The 24,684-nt window shown below is 36.6% G+C and overlaps 1 protein-coding gene across 12 annotated transcripts in view; it reads right to left on the bottom strand.

Moving 5' to 3' along the window:
• Positions 1 to 24,684, bottom strand: part of RTTN (rotatin) — a 163,723-nt gene that overhangs the window by 107,076 nt on the left and 31,963 nt on the right. For 10 of the 12 annotated variants that reach the window (XM_089895303.1, XM_089895309.1, XM_030762001.2 and 7 more), the window contains 14 exons: positions 22,348 to 22,560; positions 21,032 to 21,144; positions 19,507 to 19,633; positions 16,833 to 16,958; positions 16,190 to 16,306; positions 15,136 to 15,275; positions 12,224 to 12,395; positions 10,571 to 10,670; positions 8,450 to 8,538; positions 7,986 to 8,103; positions 6,315 to 6,411; positions 5,609 to 5,677; positions 1,781 to 1,969; positions 909 to 1,148 (listed from right to left, as the gene is read on the bottom strand). In XM_089895303.1, coding sequence (XP_089751429.1) covers positions 909 to 1,148; positions 1,781 to 1,969; positions 5,609 to 5,677; positions 6,315 to 6,411; positions 7,986 to 8,103; positions 8,450 to 8,538; positions 10,571 to 10,670; positions 12,224 to 12,395; positions 15,136 to 15,275; positions 16,190 to 16,306; positions 16,833 to 16,958; positions 19,507 to 19,633; positions 21,032 to 21,144; positions 22,348 to 22,560 — 1,910 coding nt within the window. The remainder of the gene's footprint in view (positions 1 to 908; positions 1,149 to 1,780; positions 1,970 to 5,608; positions 5,678 to 6,314; positions 6,412 to 7,985; positions 8,104 to 8,449; positions 8,539 to 10,570; positions 10,671 to 12,223; positions 12,396 to 15,135; positions 15,276 to 16,189; positions 16,307 to 16,832; positions 16,959 to 19,506; positions 19,634 to 21,031; positions 21,145 to 22,347; positions 22,561 to 24,684) is intronic. The other 2 variants (XM_089895307.1, XM_089895305.1) reach the window with 2 other exon arrangements.

A 24,684-nucleotide genomic window follows, 5' to 3' on the forward strand; every position in this document is an offset into this window, starting at 1 on the left:
ATATAATTTATTTAATTGTAAGTTTACAAAGTTCAATTTTAAGAGTGGTTGTGTTTAACAACTAACTTGCAAAAATCCAGATAATTTAACCATCACCTCTCTTACAGGGCAGTCCTAGCTGGCGACAGCACACCACTGAAAAAGGTGAACTAGATATCCGAATTGTGAGAGCTACACAAGAGCCCACATTTTAGAAACTCAGATAACCTTGCATTTTGAAAATGGCACACTTTCCGTTTAATAGAGTTATACATTTTATACTAAAGTCACATGAAGACTAAAATGTAAAACTGCTGGCAACGGCTGCTTATCAGTCTTGTTTCAAAGGCAGCCATCTGCTACCAGTTAAACGTGTTAAATTTACAAGCCAGGGCCTTCCCAAAAACTACTAAAGGACCTCCACATGGCTATCAACTCCATGAAATTCAGAGGAAAAAGAAAAATGAGATAATTTACTTAAGAACAGACCGAAAGCAAAACAAAACAGCCAGAGTTACCAAGCCTTTAATCAGTTCCCTGATGTCTCAGCTCATTTATTGATATAATATGGACAGGAATAAACATTCAGTTTGTTTACCCATGTCTTACCCTAATCATTTACTTCTGTGAGATAAAAAATAAGATTTGCTATGTTAGGATATAAAAATATAATAATTATAATATTTGTAAAAATTATAACAATTTATTAATAATTCCAAAATGCAGTAATTATGTTAAAATTTTCTCTTTTGCTATTATTAGACCTGTATTACAGATAATAAAAATCCTTAAATTTTTCTTTCTAAAAAGCATTTCTCTCATGATACCAACAATAAGAACACACGCTCCTAACTTCAAACACGTGGAGATGAACCCAAATACAATTCCATCCAGGCCTCTGAAACCAGCAGGCTTGAGCTGATACTGACCTGTTTAGTGTGGTGTGCCAAGACAAGGACTTCAAGGTAATCCCACATGGGCCAGTGCCACCCTTGAAAGACAATCTGTCATTCAGAAGATAAAAACTCATCCTCGTGAGAGCAGCCCTCACTTCCCTGTGGGCTGCAGCCTGAACAATGGAGCAGAGACAGTCCTTCAGTCCACTTGCTGTGTGTGTCATCTTCAGAGTAAGGGTGTCCTCAGTAGATAACTTCAATGTATCTAAAAATCTAAACAAAAAGAAAAAAAGAAAGAGCAATATAAAGCTATTAAATAAAAGCTCACAATTATTTTTATTATAAACTGTCTCCCCCAAATTCTGTTTTGTTTCCTTTTAAGGGTGACTCACAGCCAAAAGAAAATCTGATGTGTATCTGTCAATATTAGGGTTTCACACTAGCATGAGGATGTTTATATTGACATTTTCCTGCTTACAGAAATATAATTTGCTTTCAAATGAGAAAGTACTGACAGATTAGAATACTGAGGTATTTAAAAGTCATCATCATCGTCATCACCCCAGTGACGATAACGAAATTCACATATGTATTTACTAAGCTTCTACCCTAACCCAGAGCACTTTTCCTAGTGAATTACATCTGTTAACTAACCAAACTTTATATAATCTCCAAAACAGCATAGAGCACAATGCTTTTTAATTTAAATTTCTTTGTGTGATAGTTTTTAAAAAGTAATGAACGACATGTAATCTTTAAAACAAAGTAAAAATTATAATCTTCAGTGAGAAAGCAGGGTCAGACGATAAAAAGAAAGCTACTTGACCTAAAGGAAAAATAACGCCTAGCTAATTAATCATAATTACGTAGATGTGAATGCTTTTCTACTACATGTAACAACTTACTCTTGGATTTTAGTTTCAGAGTTCATTTGCTTCAACAGATTATCACTCCCATGATACCATGATAGGTTCCAAGCTATTCTCAGCATATCTGAGACCGGCTTCAAGGCCAAACAATCAGCAGATAACGGCAGAACTATGGAGTAAGGACTCACAGCATGGTGGCCAAGTACATGTACTGGTAGATGATACCTATAGAACATGTAGAAAAATAATTACATACTTTTAAATTCTTAAGTGCTACTCAAAAGAATGAGCCACAAGTGAGGGCTAGTTCTACACCTCCCATTCTACAGCAATACAAAGATCTCTCACGTGGTCCCAGTTTTGAACAGTTACCAGGCTTTATTCTTTTGCCATCCTCTAAACTTTCAAAAACACCCGATTAAACTTCTTTCCTGAGGACTTACCATACTCTGTGTTGTATTAGGGTTGTTTGCAGAGATGACTGACGCCCCTTGAAGTCGAGGCCCCCCATGGCTACAGTAACCACACACACAAGGTGTTCAGCTGAAACACAAATGTCTACTTTATGCTACACACTGTACGTTATCTACCTTTCATTGACAGTTACATGGCATGGCACCATGAAATCCATTTTACAGATGATCAAAATGAGTCTTAAAGATGCTAAATGAATTGCTTATGTTCACAGGGGTCACTAAGTGACAGAATCACAACTTACTATTTTCATTTGAGAACACAGTTGCACCATCAATAAACTCAGTCACTGTGTGTCACCAAGAGAGCCCAGAAATACTTTTAGATCTAAGAAAAGATTCAATAGCAGTATCTCTTAAACTAGTTAATGTTAATTTAATAGTGTTTAGCAGGACTGCAATGCCTAGCATCTCAAATGTTAAAGAATGATTTTGCTTATAAAACATATCCCAAACCCCTAATTCATGTATTGGTAACTAATATTAGAGAAACACAATTGGGTAGGATTTTTAAGGGGAAATTTAGTGTGCTTTTTCATTTCATGCATCTCAAAAAAAAGAGGCTAAGGTAGAGTTCTGTATATAAATGAAGCAGAATAATTTTTTAAAAGATAATAAATTTTAAAAATTGGAATTTTCCTTAGAAGTAACCAGGGCTCCTTAGAGAGATGGCTAATGCTAGGTCTGAAATAGGGAAATCAAAGGTGAACCGTGGACATCTCTTCATGCCAGAAAGCAAGAATGTACTAAAAGGCTTGTGAAGCCATGTCAAAATGACACAAGAGCCTCCTTGAAAGGACTCGCACTAAACGAAAAGAGTTAAGGCTGTGAATCAATGGTCAAGCTTTTAATAAGTTATAAAATGTACTGCAAATTACACCTGAAGAACACAGAAGGAAGAAAATAATAAAAAGCAAAGGGTATTACATCAGGACCGGTTTGAGAAACCACTACACATCCACCATGTGGACAATTTTTTAAATGACATTACTATGTGTAAAGAAATTACTGTTGACATTTCTTCTGTATGGACAACCTTGATCTTGAGGTAACTCTCTGACCCTTTTCCCCAGGACAACCAAATAGATATGGAATGTCAACAATTTTACTAAACCGCTTTGCTTATGGTGACAATCACTCCCTGCATCTGGACTGGGAGGTGTGGAAACAACCCACACCTGTGTGCAAATGTACAGTGGGAAGCCACAGCTCTGAGTATCCCTGAGTGCTGTGGCTCTCATACATGATGTGCCTTGCGGGGACCTGGACGTTATGCCCATGGCATGCTTCCTAGAGATCACATTTTCTATTGGGACGTGGGCCTCCTATGCCAAGACAGCCCCCAGCACCCACACAGGTAATCACATTTCAAGCATGACCTACTGTTGTGTGTGTTTTATTATTTAGCCAAACCTAAAGACCATAAAGAATGTGATGTCTACAACTAAAGAATTTCATTCCTAAGGATATATCCAAGAGGAACTATTGGACACATATCCCAGGAGATACATATAATAATGTTTACAGGGATGTATACAGGAGCAAAAACCCAGAATCAACCCAAATACCCCACGACAGGAGAATGAATAATCTGTGGTATCGTCTAACAAGAGTATTACACAGCAGTGAAAATGATTATACTACATGTAATAATATCTAGCAAGCTATAAAATGTTATTTTTAAATTAATCATAGTTTTATTAAGATATAACTTTCTTACCCTTAAAATACACAGATTTTAAGCCTGATGAATTTTTATATATGTGTTCATTTGTGTAACCACCACCCAGAATAAAACACAGAACATTTCCATCCCCTCAGAAAGTTTCTTTGTTCCCTTTTCTTGTCAATTACTCTCCTAGCCCTCCTCCAAGAGGTAACTATTATTGTTACCTATTCTGATTTCTCTCACCAGAGATCAACTTTGTTGGTGAACTTTAAATAAATGGAATATACAGTATATACTCTTTTGTGGCTGTTTTCACATTATGTCTATGATTATGTCATAAACCCTATGTCTATGAGACGCATGTTGTTGTGTAAAACGTAGTTTTTAAATGTTGTATAATGTTTCACTGTGTGAGTATAGCACAGGTCATTTATCAATTCTCCTTGCTGTTGGACATTTGGGATGTTTCACGCTTTTGGTTACTATACATAAAGCTGTTATGAACATTCATTCACATATATATGTATATAAAAGGATAGTGGGTGATGTCAAAACCAAGAGCTGGAGAGGGTGTGCAGCATCTGGGACCACTGCACTGCTGCAGGAATGTAAACCAGTACACCACTCTGGAATACTGCTTGGTAGCGTCTACTAAAGCTAAACATATAAATATCCTCTGATCCATATGTGTTCAAGAAGATGCTTAGCGGTCATTATTCATAATAGCCCCAAACAGAAAACAAACCAGATGTCCATCAGTGATAGAATGGTAACTACACGGCTGTATATTCTTACACAGAATACTACACAAAAATGAAAATAAATCAAATACTGCTAAGGCAACATAATCTGTACCCTGTACCCAAGTTGAGCAAAAGAAGGCAAATGCAAGAATATAAAGTTCAAGAACAATGTATAATAACAGGAATGAAAACTGAATTATCTTTGTGGGCACTGGAAGGTAATAAGGAAGGACACAAGTGGTTTCTGGCATGCTAGCAATATTTTGTACCTTAATCTACGTGTTAGTTACATGGGTGTATTTATCTGGAAAAATTCAGGATTTGTAAACTTTATGTATCTTATACTTCAATGAAAACAATTTACTTTTTAAAAAGTCTAGAGAGACATGAAAACCAAATGCAATTCATAACCTTGACTGGATCCTGCATTAAAAAAAAAAATCTATAGAAGATATTTGGGATGTAATTGGAGAAACTGGATCATGTTACAGAATTATTTTTAATTTTCTTAGATGTGACCATTCATGGTACAGTGGTTATGTAGGATAATGTCCTTAATTTAAGGAGGTACATGCTGGAATAATTGGGAGGGAAGTAAAATTATGTCTGAAACTTATATTTAAATGGGTTGGGGAAAAAGATTACATAAAAATAAATAAATGTATTGAGAGAGAGAGAGAAAGACAGAAAAGCAGACCCATGTGTTAACAGTTGCTGAATCTAGGCTGAAGGGTATGCAAGTGTTCACTATATAGTTCTTTCAAGTTTTCTGTAGACTTGAACAATATCAAAACAAAAACTTGGCGACAGGGATGTACACTTACTGAACTTTCAGAAGCACCAGCATGAAGGAAAGATTAAAGCATTACAAGTCATGTGATGAAACGCTAGATGAAAACTTTAACAAATCATAGATTTTGATTTCCCTTTCTGTAACAGTATTCTATCTTTGAGAAAATCAAAGAAATAAATTCTTTACCTTCTAGAAACTGAAACAGGCAAACTGAAGACTGATGGTGAAGAAGGTTTATTGGAAAGATTATCAGACCTATTTCACAAAAGAAACACAAAAGGAAAGAAACAACTGAGCAGACCATCGTTTTGTCTAAGAAACACAACTTGCTTCGCTTCCTTGACTGAAACTCAAATCAAGAGCTGCATTTGGTTCTATCATTTAGTATAGTTATAACATGGTGCCACTACCCGGATTTGCTTTTGAAGAGAAAATTATGCTTTTCTTTAAGAAGTCCATATAATAAATGACCCATACAATGCAGACGCTGTACTGGCAGGTGGCCTCTGTGTCTCTCTCCCACTGATCCTGCTCAGGGTCAGTGTTAAATCAGATATTACATCCTAAACATCTTCCCCAAGGTTTTTTAAAATTAAATATTAAAGAAAAAACACACAAAATTGAGTGTATATACCAAAAAACGTATTAATGACAAAACTTATTATAGTAATTATCAAATTTTGTACTTAGTAATGTTCAACAAAAGTTCAGGGTGACTTTTTGAGCCAATGTGCATAATACTGCTACTCAAACCAAAAATCATACCATGTATATCTACCATAGAAAGCATAAGCTTCCTAAGTCAGAAATTTCCATGCACTGCTATAAGACTGCCTCAGAAACTCAGACAGACAATTCAGAGTAAAAACCTTTTAAAACTCTTATAGCTCACCACATATCCATTCTTGATACTTCATCAAATAACAGAAGACAAAATAATGCTCCAACTTCAGTCACGATGGTACAATCTTCATGAAATATCAAGGAAACTGTAAATAAAAAGAAGCATAACTTTATAAAATATTTTTACCTCTAGAAAGAATGAACTTCAAATTTAAAATATCTTAACTCGAAAAGAAGAGATGCCATTCTCAGAGAAATGCGATGTTAACCCAGATAAACTGACATCATTAAAACAGTGGCTCTCAACTTTCAAATCTATGCAAATCTCTGCAGGGCTTGTTAAGACAGAGTTTCTGATCTGGTAGGTTTGGAGGATACAGACACTACTGGCCTAGCACATAGTATGCACTCAATAAATGTTTGCTGAGGAATTAATTTTCCTTGTTGAGTACCTAGTTAAAAAACTAACTTTGCCCTAAATTCATTAATGAGAGATATTATAATTCATTTTCAGGCTCACTTAAGTAATTTTTGGAAACATCAATGAGATCGAAAAAGTATTAAAAGGGTACAGATTATGTTAGCTTAGAAAATGCCTTTGAATCTAGTAGGTGCTCATAATTGATTGCTTGAATAATTTAAATCAAAATTATAAATGAAAAGGTAAACTAGGAACTAAATTCTACTGAATGAGGTTAACAGGAAGACAATTATTAACAAGACAAAAGAAAACTAGAGATCCATAACTGTTACTCTTCCACATCAATCTATAAAAAAACTTATAAAATTTTACACACTATTCAAAATTTATGAAGCCGAACACATTGACTCTCTTTAGAACTTTACCTGGTTTGAACCTTTATCAATGCTACTTAAGCTGTGTCCTATTCACTTGGCAAGCAGAAGCCATTAGAAGAGAAGAAAACACTAAAATAAAATGACTCATAATATTTTGAACATAAATATCATTAATCTTTTACATGCCTGATAATTGACAAGGTTAGGCATATTGAGACATTTGATCAAGATGTCTCTTGTGGAATATTTAAAAGCAATGGCCTACATTTCTAGGAAAGAAAATAGCACAGAATGTTACCAAGCTCTCTATTGAGAACAGTCAGAAAAGAAGAGAAAAAAATAACATGGAATTTTTCCACCTAAATACATTACTCAATTACAACCAAACTGAAAAAGGTTAAAAAAAAAAATCACACTTTAGAAAATGTAATAAGTTAATGCTCAGAGTCATTCAGGATGGTCTAGTTCCCCTCCCCACAAGTTGAGTCTATACACTCTGAATGCCAGTTCAAGGACATAATCAGTTATAACAGCAAAGCATCAGATCTAAAGGCACAAACAAAACAAGAATGAAGAAAACAGACACTGGAAAGAGGCAATAGTGACAGCAGCTGCAGCGCTCTCTCTCTACAGGCAACAACTGACCATCTGAGCACCAAACGACAGCTACATCAAGGTGCAGAGGGCGATCAGAGGCTTCAGCCCTTCTCAGCCCTAAGGTCTACTCTGTGACAGGATTTTAAGAAAATTCCCACAAAAGTGTTAAACGTTTTCCACTGCGATGGGTTTTTTCAGTGGCATATTCACTAATAAACTTTGTTATTTTGTTAGTAAAGCGGAAAGAAAATGTTACCTACAGTTAAAGAATAAACAGTTAAAGCTGAAGATTGCTCTCATTACTGTCAGAATGTATTTTATTTACCTCTGAACAGCAGGGTCAAGAGAGAAGGTTGTTGGGAGAGGGAAACACGCAGGACTGGGTCAGCACAGAGAACCTTCCTCAGGAGCGTGAGGCTTGGCTGTACTAGACACTCTATTACCTGGCCAGCAAGGGAAACCACAGTTATTTATTTTTATCAATTCTAAGGTGAGATAAAATATACTATAACATCGTCTTATTCTAAATGTCATGCTTTTTCATCAAAATCATGTGAAACTAAAATGCAAATATTAAGATTTTCCACTGAAAGTACGTTTTGTATATACTTCTGCTTATACATCTAATAGAAATGTTAAGGTTTTCCTTTAGAGATCTCACTTTTAGAAATTAAAAAAAATGAACAAGGATGTTACTCAAGACTGAAACTCCAAGTACTCATCCAAATCCAGTTGAATTCATTTCAAATTTAATTGATAAAAAAACCAATCTGTAAAAATATGTCTTACCTCTCCATCCTGACTCACACATTTATTTAAATACTCAATTATCTTGTCAGTTAAGCATAATTTTTTCACCACAGCATGCATTTTAATATCTGTAGACCAAAAAAAAAGTTACTAAAAGTTAAAGAACATTTTCTATAGTTTTAAAAATAGAATAGACAGCCACACAACTTTCAAACTTTTAAAAATAATTACACCTAGTGTTGAAAATTAGAGGATGACACTTTAAACTTTTTACTTTATACACATCTGAACAATTTGAAAACTTTTAAGTAACAAGCACATCTTACTTCTGTAATATAAAAAAAAAGCTATTTAAGAAGAATAATTAAATGAACTAGCTCAGATTCTGAAAAGGACTAGAATTTTAAATATACAAATGAACACTTTTATTTGTACATGGAAAATTATTTTATGTTCTTTCATGGACATTTCTTCTCTTTTCCAAATCCATCATCTCAAAATGTTTAGAATTCTCCACAAGCTAATATGTAAATATGACTTGCATTTTTCTATCAATATTAATATAAGATCTTTAACCTCAAACTGTTAATAGCAAATATAAAAGAAAGGGTCTGTAACACACTCTACATATTTCTAGAGAATATGACCTCTTTTTTTTAATAAACACATACACGCGGGGGTGTGTGTACACTGCCGCAGTCTAAATGTTTGTACCCGCAGAACTCACACGCTTGAAACCTAATCCCCAGTGCGGTTGTACGTGGAGGTGGGGCCTTTGGGAGGTGATGAGGTCATGAGGGTGGAGCCCTCTTGAATGAGATCAATGTCCTTATAAAAAGAGGAGAGCTTTGTTGCCCCTTTTTCATGTGAGGACACAGGGAGAAGACAGCCACCTATGAACCAAGAAGCAGGCCCTCGCCAGACACTGAATCTGCGGCACCTTTATCTTGGACTTCAAGCCTCCAGAACTGTGCAAATAAATTTCTGTTGTTTATAAGCCACCCAGTCTATGGTATTCTATTATAGCAGGCCAAACAGACTAGGACACACACACATACAAGCACACACACACACACATACTAGCTATCACTAGCACCAAAAACTCTAGTTTCTTATAGATTAGTGACAAGTATTTCACAACTTGCAGACAAATTTTCTTAGTTTGTGCTCCTATATTCTCATTGAGAAAGACGTACAAATATAAAGTTGATATTTAATTTGTAGCTTTCACTGTAACTACCTTTAGCTGCCACTTTAAAAAGCTTAGTTTCCACTACCCTCCAATATAGTGCATACCCAAATCATAAGCTTCATTTTTGAAATGTTAAACAATACTGAACGAATACCCTCTAAAAGTTTTCTTTAATCTTCTTAGCCAAGGCTCTCCACATTTGATTGAGCCTTATTTTCTGTAGTCTCTATTATTGTTATTAAAAGCACAAATATGTTGAATATGATCTTTCAAATTACTCTCTCATCCCAGTTTCAACTAATGTCAGGATGGGAATATCCATCATACCCCACCTTCCAAGTTAAAAAAATATTTTTATGTAAATGCAAAATTACTTCTCTCAAACATTAAAGATAAATTACATACATCACATATAGGAAAAAATTAAAAACTCAAAGAATAATAACACTACAAACAAAGCTAAGAGTAAATTTTACTAGTTGTTTTTAAAAATAAACTTTTAAAGAAAATACATAGCTACAGTGCATTATTTTTATCTTACCTACTCACAAAGTACAATTTGATTGATTTCTCTAAGCAAGATGGAACAAACTGAAATATCATATACTAGGTAAACTGAGACAGGAACAAGCAATTTACTGTTAGAATTATATCAACATTTCAGAAGAAAGATAATTTTATCAAATGACATTCCACAGGTCAAACAACAATAATCTAGACCAGGGGTCAGCAAACTTTTGCTTTAAGGAACTAGATAGTAAATGTGTTGGGCTTTGCTGGCCGCATATGGCCTTTGTCGCATATTCTTTGTTAAATATGTAAAAACCATCCTTAACTTGAAGGCTGCAAAAGAAAAACAGGCCACAGGCCAGATTGGCCTACAAACCATAGTTTGCCAACCCCCAGTACTACTACACACAGCAATCTAAAATTCCATTCTCAGCAGCATTTTCCTTAAAAGACATTACCTTGCATAATCACAGCTAACTGTTCTGCGGCTGACTTTCTCAAAATAAGATCAATATCGTCTGAGATAAAGATGTCATATACCTTTTCAACAGTCTCCAACTGAAAAAAAAAAATTTTTTTTCATCTACTTCCAATTCTCCAGTAAAAGTCTACAGTTATAAAAACAAAAGCTCGAAGGCCAACTTATTTAAGTAACTGATATATTTACATTTGCAACAATGATGTGCTAGGTCAGAGAGGGAGTTAGGATCTAAAACAAAGATCCATCATGTCAAATAAGCCTCTCCTCTTACCGTACATTTCCGCTAGGACGCATTCATGACCCATTAACCATCCAAGTTACACAGCATCACTACGGGTAGTTCCAGGCTAGCCTGAGAACAGCAACCCCAGACACGTGACTTGGGATTTCTCTGCTGCTCCCCGAAACCACCAGCTGGAATTCCCTTGGCCCTCTCCACTTCCCCCTCTTAGGGACCCCAAAGCGGACAGCTCTCTGGGGCTTGCTGCCCAGCACTCTGACCAAGCCCCCCACCAGCAGTCCCTGACTGTCACTTCCTGCCGGGACAGTCTGAGGAGGCAAAACACAACAGGAAAGGTGGGGAGAAAAGGACCGAGAGCACACCCCTCCTTTCTCCCCCCCCCCACTGCCACCTGCAGCTCTCATGTGGACTTAGGAAAGAGAGTTCTAGAAACCCACTCCACCTTCCTCCACGTGACACACAGGGCGCAGTAGTGATACCAGTGACTCAGTACGCAGGAATTCCCCAACAGGACCTGGTATGTGGCCCATGGAAGGTTCTCCAATCCTCCTGCCAGGGCCATCAGACGGCCCCGAACACTTAGGTTAGAAGAACACTGAATGTGTTTCCCTGTTTTAAAAAATCCATTGTGTTGCATGTGGCTCTACCACAGGCCTCGGGGTCTGGTCTAAACTTGAAGAAAACTGCCAGACTGCACACTTGGAGTCACAGGAGAAGCTATAAAACACAGGAATGAAGCAATGAAGATAACGGACAGCTTGCTTTATCTGATCCTACATCAGTCCGTGATGATTTGGGTGCAGCTCTGGGCAGACAGGGAGATGAAGGCTACACCTCTTAAAAGGGGGAAAAAGCCAAAGATTTAGAAAAGAGATTAACAAAAAAAATCTCAGAACCACTGTAACATTTAAAAGAAATTGCCCTTGCCTTCTATATTATTTTTCCTGTAACGAAGAGGCTGAAAACTTGTATCATAATATTTTCTGTTTTAGTATTACAGGCAATTTCCAACAGAAGAAAAAGGAGAATAATTTTATGTCAGTGATGTTTGTTTTTAAGAGTCATCAGAGAATTTCTTTCCACTAGATTAGCCTTATGTTGTATTTAAGATACCATTCAAACTAATTTGCATTTCCAGCGTATATTCTGAATGAAAAGGGACACGATGGCTGGCATATAGTAGGCACTCAAGAAATATTTGTTCAATAAATAAATGTATCCAGGAGCCAGAAAAAGCCAGGACACAACTTCACACTAGGCAGGAAAAACCACAGGTGAAGCCACCATTTCTCTCCCTCTCCCGTACATAACACAAATTGAAAAATGTAACATAAGATATATCAAATAACCACACAGTTATGAATAAATAAACTTGAAAGTTATGATCACCTTAATAATCAGTTCTCTTCTGTCATCCAATTTGAGTTCAATAGGCTTTTTCACAATAAATAAATCAGTAACTCTGGAGAGAACTCTGGCATCGATTGAAGGGCGCTTGGTATCCGCCCCCTCTTCCCTTGTAAGGTGACTTGCTAAAAGCTTTAATGCCAGCACCCGGACCCTGAAGAAACAAAGTCTTTAAGTCAACATTTTGTAATATACAAATGTATAGAAATTATAAAGGCCCATAACACAAAGAATTATTACCAATCAACACAATAATTAGCTATGCTTATACTGACATTACTGATGACATTTTACCTTTTCTATTAAAATACTTAGTGTATAACCACTGTTATTCCTGCATTTTACATTTATGAATAAGCAGCAGAAATAAAGAATAATCAATAATTACAAGGGAAGGTGCAGATTCACTGAGGCTGCAAACTTCACTGTCAATATCACCTCAGCTCCAGTAAATCGGTCTGCAAATTAAAAATCCTAGCTCCTGACTCCAAGTCTAGTGATGTAACTCAATCATAAAAACTATCACAGATCCATGAGCAGAGCCCAAGCAACAGGTCGAACCTCCAGGAGACTAATCACACTAACAGCTAAAGCGAGATATTGGGGGTGAAATAGATGCCCTCAGATATGAAAATACAAATACTTTTGGTTCCCATCAAAATTCTATTTTATCTAGAATGGATTAGCATCAAGGTCAGTTGAGCACTGAGTGGGGAGGTAGAAGATTTCAAGAAAAGGTTAAATACTGCATGCACGAGACAATGAAATGGAAAAACAGAAAAAACCATTGAGTGGACACACAGCAATAAGTTACTGAGACAGGTTCTGGAACTACATGGACACTGGGCAAATTTTAAGCAGTAATATAAGTTCCAGGTTTTAGGTACTACTTGTGAGGCTATGATTAAAACCTGCACACTCGGGGAGGCATCCCTACCACAGCAAAGGCTGTGTCCTGACCCCTGAAGTCCCCCATCATAACACTGATCTCGCTGTATTACAATTAATAATAAAGTATAACTGGTAAGATCTCTCTTCTCAATTACATGCCCAATTCTGGAAGAGCAGCGTCATGTCTGGGTTGTGTGCTGCTAGGTTCCATTGCCCACCACGGTTCTCAAGTGCTTACCAAATCTAGAGAAAGCAGGAATTTAGTGTATTACTAATAGATATCATCTTTGGAGGGCAAATATTTACTCCAAGATGGTGCGGGAGTCAGGCAAACCTCCCTCTCCCATCTGCTGTGACCTCATGAAAGCTCAGAACAGCCAGACACCCACACGACGCTCTTCCTTTGTACCAGCACTCTCTGTATTAACATCTTGGGTCGTCAGTGGAGAGACAGCCACCACCCCCAGGCAAAAGCCCAGAGTGAGGTATGTAAAGCATGTTGTTTTTAATGCATCCCCTCCTCCGGTAGATAAATTTAGCCGTTTCTTTAGGTTTAGCATGAGCACCATGGTGCGATTATTTCTCTATACTTATTTCTTTCAACAAATACATTTTGAGCATATTTATGCCCAAGGTACTCAATGAAGTTCTGAGGATGTAAAGATTAGCCAATGGATGGGGTTCCTGCCTAATGGAGTTTATGGTCTGGTGAGATGGGGTAGAACTAGTCAAATGATGAAACAAATATGTAATTTAGACTGCTTTAAGTTCTGTGTAATTGAGAATTACCTTACCCAAAGGGAGGTCTGGCCTTGCCCTTGGCTCCTGGGAGGGGATCTCTAAGCCCTTAGAATGTCCTGCCTGATAAGACTGTTTTTGTTTACCTGGAGACTCTGGGCCCCCAAAGGTGAACCAAAAATATACACCTATTGTGTTACATTACCAAATTTGGGGTAGGGAATACTACACTAGCACATTAATAAAGACACTGCCAAGGGTCAACGGGAACATTTGCAGAAGCCAATCCCCGAGGAGCACAAACACACTCACCCCATGTGCCCCTCTGCTTCCTGCATCACCCACAGCTTTCCTCTCTGCACGATGCATGAGCCCTTACAATCTCCTCTGACTTTCCTCTTTCCATTCTCTTAACGTTTTAGTTTATTTCACCTACTTCCTTAATTTTTAGTCTGATCATCTGTTTATAAATAAGCCACTGCATTATCCTGATGTAAGTATGGGGAAAACAATATTATCCATTGTCAAAAGAACATCTGTCTGTTTCTCCTAGCCTTTTCAACCGACACTTTCTCTTCATCACTGCTTATCCATCTTTACTCTAAGCTTTTTTTCTCTTCTCAGTGAGAGAAAATCTAACCACTGTTACCTAAAAAGAGTAACACAAGATTCATGTTGCACTGACAGAGAGGGAAGGAAGACAATCTTTCTCTCCTTCTTTTGTTTCAGTTAAAATGACACTTACACTAATGGTAGAGGAAAGGACACTTTTTCAGTTTCCCAAAAAAGAGGACAAGCTAAACAAGATTAAAATACATGCATACCCTGGTATGTGAGGCAACTGGTCCACTACACTTTCATGAAAAACTTTAATTTTCAGAACAAGTATTTAATTAGAAAAGTTGCACTCCAGGAGACTAACAATTTCTAACGAGAAGACAGTGCGAATGCCCTATGGTTTTGGCAATCTGTTTCTCTCCACGGCTCTCCACCCTGCCCGCAGCAGCACTATGAACAGCACTGAGGGCAGCGATGCCGTAACATAGGCTGATCTGACAGCAAGGCTGGAGGATGCACAGAGCGTCTTAGAAAGTGTCCAAAAGACCTTTACCGGGTTAGTTTCAGCCATTAGCTCCCCGTCTCTGTCTAGTAAGAGAATCACTTTCCTTTACCTCCTTTGGTTCTATACTGTTTGATACAATTACTACCCTTTCCTAGAACATTCCCGTTCATCTTTCACATTCAGTAGACTCTGCTGTACTTACGATGGCTTTTTCACCAGCAGGAGCCGTAGTATGGACTTTAACCAGGTGGTACAGGGGAGAATCCCTTCACCAGCCTCAGAACTCGCTTTGCTTAGGAGGAGAATGCAGTTACCCAAAGGATCCTCTGTGTCAGCATAGCCCTAACAGATTTCATAAAAAGAGAAATGACCATCTGATTGTATGCACATACTGCTTAATTTTTTAACTTGGAATAAGAATTGTGTTGACCTGTCAGGCAACTCACAAATTTCTTTCAATTCAGTTGAATATGACTTTTCAAAATAACCTACATGAGGTAAGAAGCCTACATACAACTGTATTTAAAAAATAATACTGGAGAACTTCAGGAAAATTTGCCAACCCTCCTGACACTTGCTAATTTTTCTACTTTCCAAGATTCTAGTAGTGGCACTGCCCCTAGATGAGGCCCCTCCCAGATCTTCAGACCTGTGCCCTCACTACAAAGGTGGAGTGCTGCCGATGCGCCTGCAAGGAACTGAGCTGTGCAAGCGGCAGGGCCTGAGGCCCAGCTCTCTCTTCTAAGAGGACTGTTCCTATGATGGTGTTTCCCATCTCCACCTTCTCATGCAAGGGAGGGAAGGCCCTGCACTTCCCTCCCTCCTTACCTAAGCCCAGAAGGACTGCTAAAAAAGCTTTGTTTCTAAGAGTTCATTAATCAAAGTATCAGGCTAATCCATATATGCACAGATAGAACTCATGAAGCCAGTTTCATTACATAAAGTCTGTTTAAAAAGCAGTTAGCTTTGGCTAAAAGCCTTTATATAAGGCTGAGCTCTATTTTTCACAGTCAATGCTAAATGCCTGCGCCTCACTTCTTAACCTCCCACCCGGTGTACACAGACAAATTTGCTAGCCTGCTTTAACCTTCTGCCAGAAACAAGACAGCCGCCCACTTCCTGTTCCCTTATCCACAGCGCCTTCGTGGCTTCACTTCATTTCTCCCACAGCATGATGGTTCTACTGCTTGCATGCGTTTAAATCAATCACACTCACTAAAGAGAAATGGTAGCGTAAGCAGGTGAGCACAGAGTACCTGTAGCACTGGGATGACAGGACACAGGGACTCGATAAACTTGTTCCAGGTCAGTGCTGTCATCCGCAGTCGCCCCTGCAGCAGATGCATCAGGATGGCCTTGGCAGTGGCATTCACCTGCTCAACAATACGGGGGAAACAATCCAAGAGGAGGTGGCCTGTTAATGACTTACATACCTGTAATATTTCATAAAATCTGGAAAGGTAATTAGCATCTCTTCCTTCAAACGTTCCTATTTCCACAGCATCATCTTACATTCTGTTCTCAACCAGTCCTTCCCCCTTAATGATTTCCTTTTTTTTTGTTTAACCTTTAGAGTGTATTTTTCCATTGAATAAAAATGTTCCTTAAGGAAATACTCTGCTTATTATAACTACTGCATCATTCCTACATCTAACATGAAAAACTTAAGTTAACAGTTTGATCTGAATTCTCTGAGAACAAGTATGTCCTGTATTTTGAGCCTCATTTTTTTTTAACATTTCTTTTTAGTTAAACAACAACTTAACTGAACCCATACATCAAAGACAAGTTTCTTTTTAGTTTCTCATACTACCTTGTGACACTAGAATATTATCTTGATTTAGCTGAGTATCTAAAGAATCAGAGTAGTCTTTTGTACTTCCTTCTAACATGCCATACCTCATTTTTGGGCTCTTGAATACCAAACGCAGAGATTTCATACAGAACTTTTGGGTGAAGTAGAAAATGAATTGCATTACAAAGGGAAGACACAGGTTTACTGACATTATGGACACCTAAACATTCCTGCAAAATAATACAAAAAGTTTTTAAAAATTAGTGACAGTGATTTTTCCAAAGCATTCCTCTTTCTTCTGTTTATAATTCAAATCCAATTTTAGTACTTATGTCACTGAAACTTTTCTTTTAACCGGTAGAACACAAAAAAAGATTCTCTTAACTAACAGTTTCTGAGTTTGCATGAGATACCTATTACATTTCTTTCAGCCAACAAGAGTGGTGTTGACAAATTAAATAACCAAACTGCTGAGACAACCATAATCTTTTAAAGTTGTTCGTAATAACAGACATAAAGGAAATAAACAACACCATAAACTTATCCTAAGGGATTTGTATTTTGCTTACTGAGGTTTGACAAAGAGAAAATTCAAATCAAAACAGACTTAAGTTTCTGGGTGAGGGGGAGGACAACATATATGTGGGATTTTTCTTATCAACACAGTGATGCACCAGCATATAAGTAATGACTCTGTATCATCTCTTCGACAAAATTAGCACAAATTCCACTCTGGATATGCACCCAAAAAAACTGAAAGTAGAAACTGAAGCAGGTATATTTGTATACCTGAAGCACTGTTCACAGTAGCCAAAAGGTGGAAACAACCCAAATGTCCACTAACACATGAATGGGTAATAAAGTGTGGTATATATACAACAGAACATTATTCATCCTTAAAAAGGAACGCAACTCTGATATAGACTAAACATGGATGCTAAGTGATATAAACCAGACACAAAAAAGACAATTATATGATTCCACAAGTATGAGGTACCTAGAACAGTCAAATTCAGAAAGTAGAATGGCGGTTGTCAGGATCTGGGGGGGTTGGAGGGTAATAGCGAGTTATTTTTTAATGGGTACAGAGTTTCAATTTAGGAAGATGGAAAAGTTCTAGAGATGGATAATGTTGACGATTGCACAATGTGAATGCACTTAATGCCACCAAAAACTTAAAAATGGTTAAAATGGTAAATTTTACGTTATGTGTATTTTACCACAATTTTTAAAAAGCAAATTAGACATCGTTGAGCAAAGAATTCGTATACTGAATGACAGTACTGAGCAATTCTATCCAAACAAAACAAAAAAAGATCAAATATAAAAGAGGGCTTAAATGACACAAAGGGTAAAATAAGAAGATCTACCATGATCTAATGAGAGTTCCACTTGGAGAGAACAGCAAGGATAAGGGAAACAATAATGACTGAGAATTATCCAGAAGTGAAGGCAGACATGAGTTTTCAAACTGAAGCATGCTAAAAAAGATACATTAAAAAAAAAAAAAAGTGTATACAAAGTTACATTGTAATGAAACTGCAGAACTCCAGAGCTAAGGAAAAGATCTTAAAAGCAACTAGAAGAAAAAAAATACAAAGAAATTATAATTTAACTGACAGCAGCCTTCTCCACAATGATAAAAGCCTACCAAGAGCAAAGCAGTACTGGTGAAGTGCTGAGGAAAAATGGCAGTCAATCTAGAACTCTATAGAATTCTACAGAATTCTACAATTCCAGCTAATCTATCATTCAAGAGTAAGGTGAAATCAAGACATCTTCAAACACATGCACTATCAGTTACAGACTGTCATTGAAAATACTGAAAAACACAGCTCAGTAAAAAGTAGGCTGAACCTAAATACTTACCAATAAATAGAAGAAAGTATATTCAAAGTAAAGAGCAGTTAAGATGAATCCACTAGGTAGATCTTAAACCTTACTATTAAAGGAAAAGAACAGGCAGCAAAAACGTGTACGGTATGAAATTATATACTTTTTTAAAGAGACAAAAACAGTAATGATTTATAGAGATATGCATATATAAAACATATGCATGGGAAGGATAAACCAAAACTTTGTAAGAGTGGTTATCTTGGTGGCATAAAAAAAGGGGAAGAGAAAAGAAAGAAGCTTCAGTTATAACTAATATTTTTATTTCTCTGAAAAAAAGGATCATAAGTAAAAAATGGCAAAATGTAAACATTATATCTAGATAGTACTTATAAGAGTACTGAATACAAGAGGACATTTTCAAGAGTACACAGGAATATATATATTTTTCTATACTGTCCTATGTACAGTGTTCTTTTCAATATTGAAATAGTTAATATTTATGTACTATTCTATGCTGAAATATTTTATAATTTAAAAACGCAGGAAATATTTGTTTCAAAAGAAAGAAAAGAAGAATATTACTAAGAAAACAGATCTGAAACTATAAAATTTAAGCCATAATAAGCTAAAACTTTTCCTGAGCATAGAAATCACCTTTGAATACTTGATAGAAGTCAAATTTTCCTTACAATTTTTCCATCATTAAATAACACAACATAAATGTAATTCTTATTAAAACTGCTAATAAGGCAATTCAGTTGCTAGACTTACTAAGGGAATTCAATAGTATAAATTTCTTAGAGTTGACTAATAACTACCATCTATTTTTATGGTAATAACTCTTATATCATATCCAAAAGGTCAAGTAATTTAATTTTGGAGTTATAATCAGAAAATCCACTGTTCATGCTCCCCAAAAAAATCAAAAACAAAAAAACCTACCTTAACAATTTCCAGACAACAGTGGTAAGTTTTAACTTTCACTTGTGGCAAAGGGTGAGACAACATACGTAGAAACACCTTCTGACTTTCTCCTTGTAATAATGGACTGGCCTGTGCAGATTTCCAGCTGGTAAAAAGGTAAACATACAAGACATCTAAGGCAAGTAAGGTACTAAACATGAGACTAAAAAGCACAGAGAAAGGGGTTTCTTCCTACTCCAGTTCCTACAACTGAGATCTTGTTTAACTAACCCAGAATTAATATTTACTCAAGCATTTACTTGTTTCAAGGCAGGGAATATTCTCTCTTAAAGAATACAAAACAACAAAATGTCTTTAGAAACCTATATTTAGACTGTAAAATGGTACAACCATTATGGAAAACAGTATGGAGGTTCCTCAAAAAAATAAAAACAGATTTACCATATGACCCAGCAATTCCACTTTTAGGTATGTAACCAAAGAAAATGAAATCAGTACCTCAAACAGATATATGTACTCCCATATTCATTCCAGAATTATTCACAATAGCCAATACATGAAAACAATGTGTCAGTTGATAGATGAATGGATTTTTAAAAATGTGGTATGTATGTGTATGTGTATATATATATAATGGAATATTATTCAGCCTTAAAAAAGAAGGAAATCTTATCATTTGTGACAATATGGATGAAGCTGAAGGACATGCTAAGTGGCATAAGCCAGGGTACAGAAAAACAAATACTGCATGATCTGACTTATATGTGGAATCTAAAACTCTTAGAAGCAGAGAGCAGAATTGGTGGTTGCCAGGGGCTGGAGGAAATGCAGAGATGTTGGTCAAAGGGTACAAAGTTTCAGTTATGCAGGATAGGTAGTTCTGGTGACTATGGTTAATAATGCTGTACTGTATACTTGATATGTGTTAAGAGAGTAGATCTTCAATGTTCTCACCACAAAAAAAAGGTAATTATGTGAGATGATTGACAGATAGATAGATAGATAGACAGAAAGAAAAATAAATCCCATATTTAATGGATATTTATCACCATGGAATTTACTCTTTCCAAAAGCAATGAAAATACTAAGTTTTAAAGAAAAATCTGTTCCAATGTCCCCCAAAGAAATTAACCAGTGCATGATGCTTTTCAAAAATCCATATAAAAGGTAGGAATAATGAAATTTACATTTAAAAAATCCTCAATTCAAGTTATTAATTAAAATGTTAAAGATAAATAAACAAATGTGCTTGAATACTTGTTTGGAAAGACACCAAAACAAATGTATAAAAATCCAAGGATAATTCATGTTGATTATAGGCATGACATTTTTAAAGCTTACTCTTGAATAAAACAGTTAACTGTCCTAATGCTACTATATATATACAGTTTAAAGGTCAAAACATATAAAAGCAGTTTAAACTAAAAAATAACAGATTTAAGACAAGTTTCATTTTCATTGCTCCTAAACTTACACACACACACACACACACACACACACACGACCTATAATAATATAATCATATTAAGAAAAAAAACATTACATCTTTGAACAAATACAGATGATTTCCTTTATTAGGGGGAAATGCTGATGATAGGAAAAGCTATGTAAGGCTTGGTCTGCCAGCTCCACTAATTCTAAGAGATTCTTCTCTCCCTAAAAAAAGAAGAGAATGGAACAGTAAATGTCAAGGTCATGTACAATAAAATTCTCAACAGCTAACAAAGCAGCTTCAAGAAATTAGATCATCCAGAGGCCCTGAGACTGTTCACATTCGCTTAAGTCAACCTGCTCAACAAGCAAACCAAAAACGTCAGCCTAGGAGGAAAAATGTGGGGAAAATGCCTAACTCAACGCCGCTTAAGACTTTATATTATTTACCTCTGAGTCGCATGGTTCTTTGACTGCTCAATTGTGGCCTTATCCCCCTACCAACTGCAGCTCAAGGCAGGACTCATGTATTTTAAGATCCACCTCCCACTTCTAACATCCTGATTGGTTCTAGGGAAAATAGGGGGTGATCAATACCTGTGTGATTAACTGACCATGCAGAATGCCACAGAAATAATTCAAATAAAAGGCAGTTCAAAATTCTATCATGGAGGAGACAAGATACAGTGGCATAAAGATGTGGGGAAAAGAAAATAAAAATAAACAATAGTGGGTAAATAAGGAAAATTTAAAATATGAAGTTCAAAAAACTCCACTGTAGGGGCCAAACGGAATAAAATTTTGCTCCTAATTTTTCAAGATCTTCAGGACCCATTTTGCTATTTTCAAACAGTAAACAACTATTGTAGTCAATGTCTATTTTAAGACTCATTAACCCTTTAATTGATAACGTACTAAATAATATCCTAAAAGGGATAAATAACAAATACATAATTATTGCTATAACATGGTATTGAAAGTCATCCTACCTTACAATCTAGTTCATGGCTTTATTTAATAAAAAATCAGGCTCTTTCTGTGAATAAATAAAGGTCTATAAAGGGAAAAAATGTGTCTACAAATAAGCACTAAAATGGCCCTTATAATTGTTTACATCAATTGTCACTCTGTTCACCCACAGTAAGCCACTTCAAAGAGGAACTCACTAATAAAGATATTGATAATAATTATTGTTGTTTTTTAAACCACTGGTCTCATGAATATATACCATTCATTAATCTAAATCTCCATTTTACTTTTATATAAATCATACCCTTACTTTAATCTTATAATTGGGCCATTCAGTAATAATGGATCCTACCCCTAAGAATTCAACTGTTAAATGTCCATCAACTTGAAAACTATAGGTTAAATTTTCTAAATATTTTATCAAAGGAATTTTAAAGAGATATTAACAAAACTTTTTACCTCCTTCCCAACATCAGACAGGAAGTTACAGGTACACTCAAGTGAATAAACAGCCTCTGCAGTTCGTTTATAAATAGTGTAGTTTTCAGAATTCAGCTGTTCCAAATAGGCCACAACAGCTTCATGAATATTTGGATATTCCAAAGAAACAGGCATGTCCAAAGAAACTAGAAATAATGCTGCTGACATAGGCTCTGGTAAAAAGTGGCTTGCCTTGATAAATTAAAAAAAAAAAATTAACCATTTTTAGATAAATATAGTAAACTATAATATTAATGTAGTTGAACATTTTTAGTAATTCTCTATCACAAAGTCTATGCTTTTCCAAAGAAAATTCTATTCCCCAACACATCATTTATCTACACCTAGGTTCACTGCAATTTTTCTCTGCCCAAAATATCCCAAGTCCAAATTTCAACTCCTTCCCAAAGCCTGGGATTCAGGATACCTCCTCTTCCCCACATCAACACCCAGAACTGCTCTCCCTCTGGGCCCACACCTCGTTTATGCCTCTGCTACTGAACTGAAGGTACCAGGCCTTTTTCTCTAAGTTTTTCGTGCAGGTGCACACAAATCTCCAGAAAAATGCAATAAACCCCTGAGGATACAGCCCAAGGTTTATTAACTACATATTGAATTGAGTATCACTAAATCAAGTACAATTTTTATTTGGTTTTGTTTGTTTTAGAGGTGAAAGGAGAAATTCAACATATTTAAAATAGTTCTAGAACACTCACAAAAGACTGACCTTTAATTAGTATAAAATCAAGGGGCCCAAATGAAATAGTGTATGTTTTATAACTTAAATCAATTGATTTAAGACTAAAAAAACCCTTTGCTGGGTTTTGTTTCTTTTAATGATTCTAGCTTTGTAATAGGATTTTATGCATGAATTAAGAAAATGAAGAGGCCTGAAAATTCAATGTTCAGAGAAAACCATTTGGCAGGGTTTACTACTACGGCTGAAATGCTGCCTTTATTAAAGTAGGTTTGGTCATAATTTTTTCATGGATAACCTATTTTAAGGATAATCATTAACTGCCTGAAAGTCTAAGAACTAAATCTGCTAAACAATGCTTTTTTTTTTTAGAATTACTGTTCTTTATTATTTTTAATTAATTTATTTATTTTTGGCTGCATTAGGTTTTCTTTGCTGCACGTGGGCTTTCTTTAGTTGCATCAAGCAGGGGCTACTCTTCGTTGCGGTGCACAGGCTTCTCATTGTGGTGGCTTCTCTTGTTGCAAAGCATGGTCTCTAGGCACATGGGTTTCAGTAGTTGTGGCAGGTGGGCTCAGTAGTTGTGGCACACGGACTTAGCTGCTCCCCGGCATGTGGGATCCTCCCAGACCAGGGCTTGAACCCGTGTCCCCTTCATTGGCGGGCGGATTCTTAACCACTGTGCCACCAGGGAAGCCCTAAACAATGCTTTTAAATGAAATGCAGTTGCCAAATGAATATCAAAAGCTAAAGGAATCAAAATTTTAGGTTACTAAGCATGAAAAAAAAAAAAACAACTATTAAGACAGCAGCAATTATAAAGTCGAGAGAAATTTCTCTTATTCTGTAAAGAACTCTCCTAGTGGGGAAAAAAGAGAGAGCGAGAAACTAAATTACCTAGTCACCAATTCTTTGCTCACTCAGCAAATACTCACTGGGCCCCTACCGTATGCCAGGCACCATTCCAGATCCTAGGGACACAGCAGGAAATAAAACAGAACCTCTGCCCTCACGAAGTTAACACTCCAGTGGAGAAAGCATAGAGTAAACCATACTTGTCCAGTGTGGCTAGGAGTGCTAAGAAAATTTTAAAAACAGGGGATAGGAAAGATGGAGAAGAATAGAGAAGTTACAGGAGATGGAAGCAGAGGAAGGCCTCTCTGATAAGGTAACATCTAAGCAGAGAACTGGAGGAGTGGATATCTGAGGGAAAAGCACTCACAGAAGAGGGAACAGAAAGTACAGAGGCTCGGACACAGAGTATATTTGACAGCAAGGAGGCCACTGGAGCTAGTGCTGAGGGATGGAGTCAGGGGGCGGTGGTGCCGGATCAGGTAAGGCCTTGGGTCATTATAAGGACTTGTCCTCAGAAGGAGCATTGGAAGGTTTTGAGCAAGCCTCAGGATGAGTCTGGAGAGAACAGATGGAAAAGAGCAAGGGTGGAAGCTGAGAGACCAAGGAGGAGGTTACTGCAATAATCCAGGCAAGACAGGATGGTGGCTTAAACTCAGGTAGCAGCAGTGGGAGTGGTGAGAAGTGTTCAGGTTCTGGATAGACGTTCAAAGGAGAAATAACACATTTTGCTCAGGGATTGGATCTAAGTGTGTGTGAAAGACAGG

The sequence above is a fragment of the Delphinapterus leucas genome, chromosome 14, assembly GCF_059928025.1.
Source record: "Delphinapterus leucas isolate spDelLeu-1000000601 "Yukka" chromosome 14, BTC_Dleu_Yukka2, whole genome shotgun sequence".
In the NCBI taxonomy this organism is placed as follows: Eukaryota; Metazoa; Chordata; class Mammalia; order Artiodactyla; family Monodontidae; genus Delphinapterus; species Delphinapterus leucas.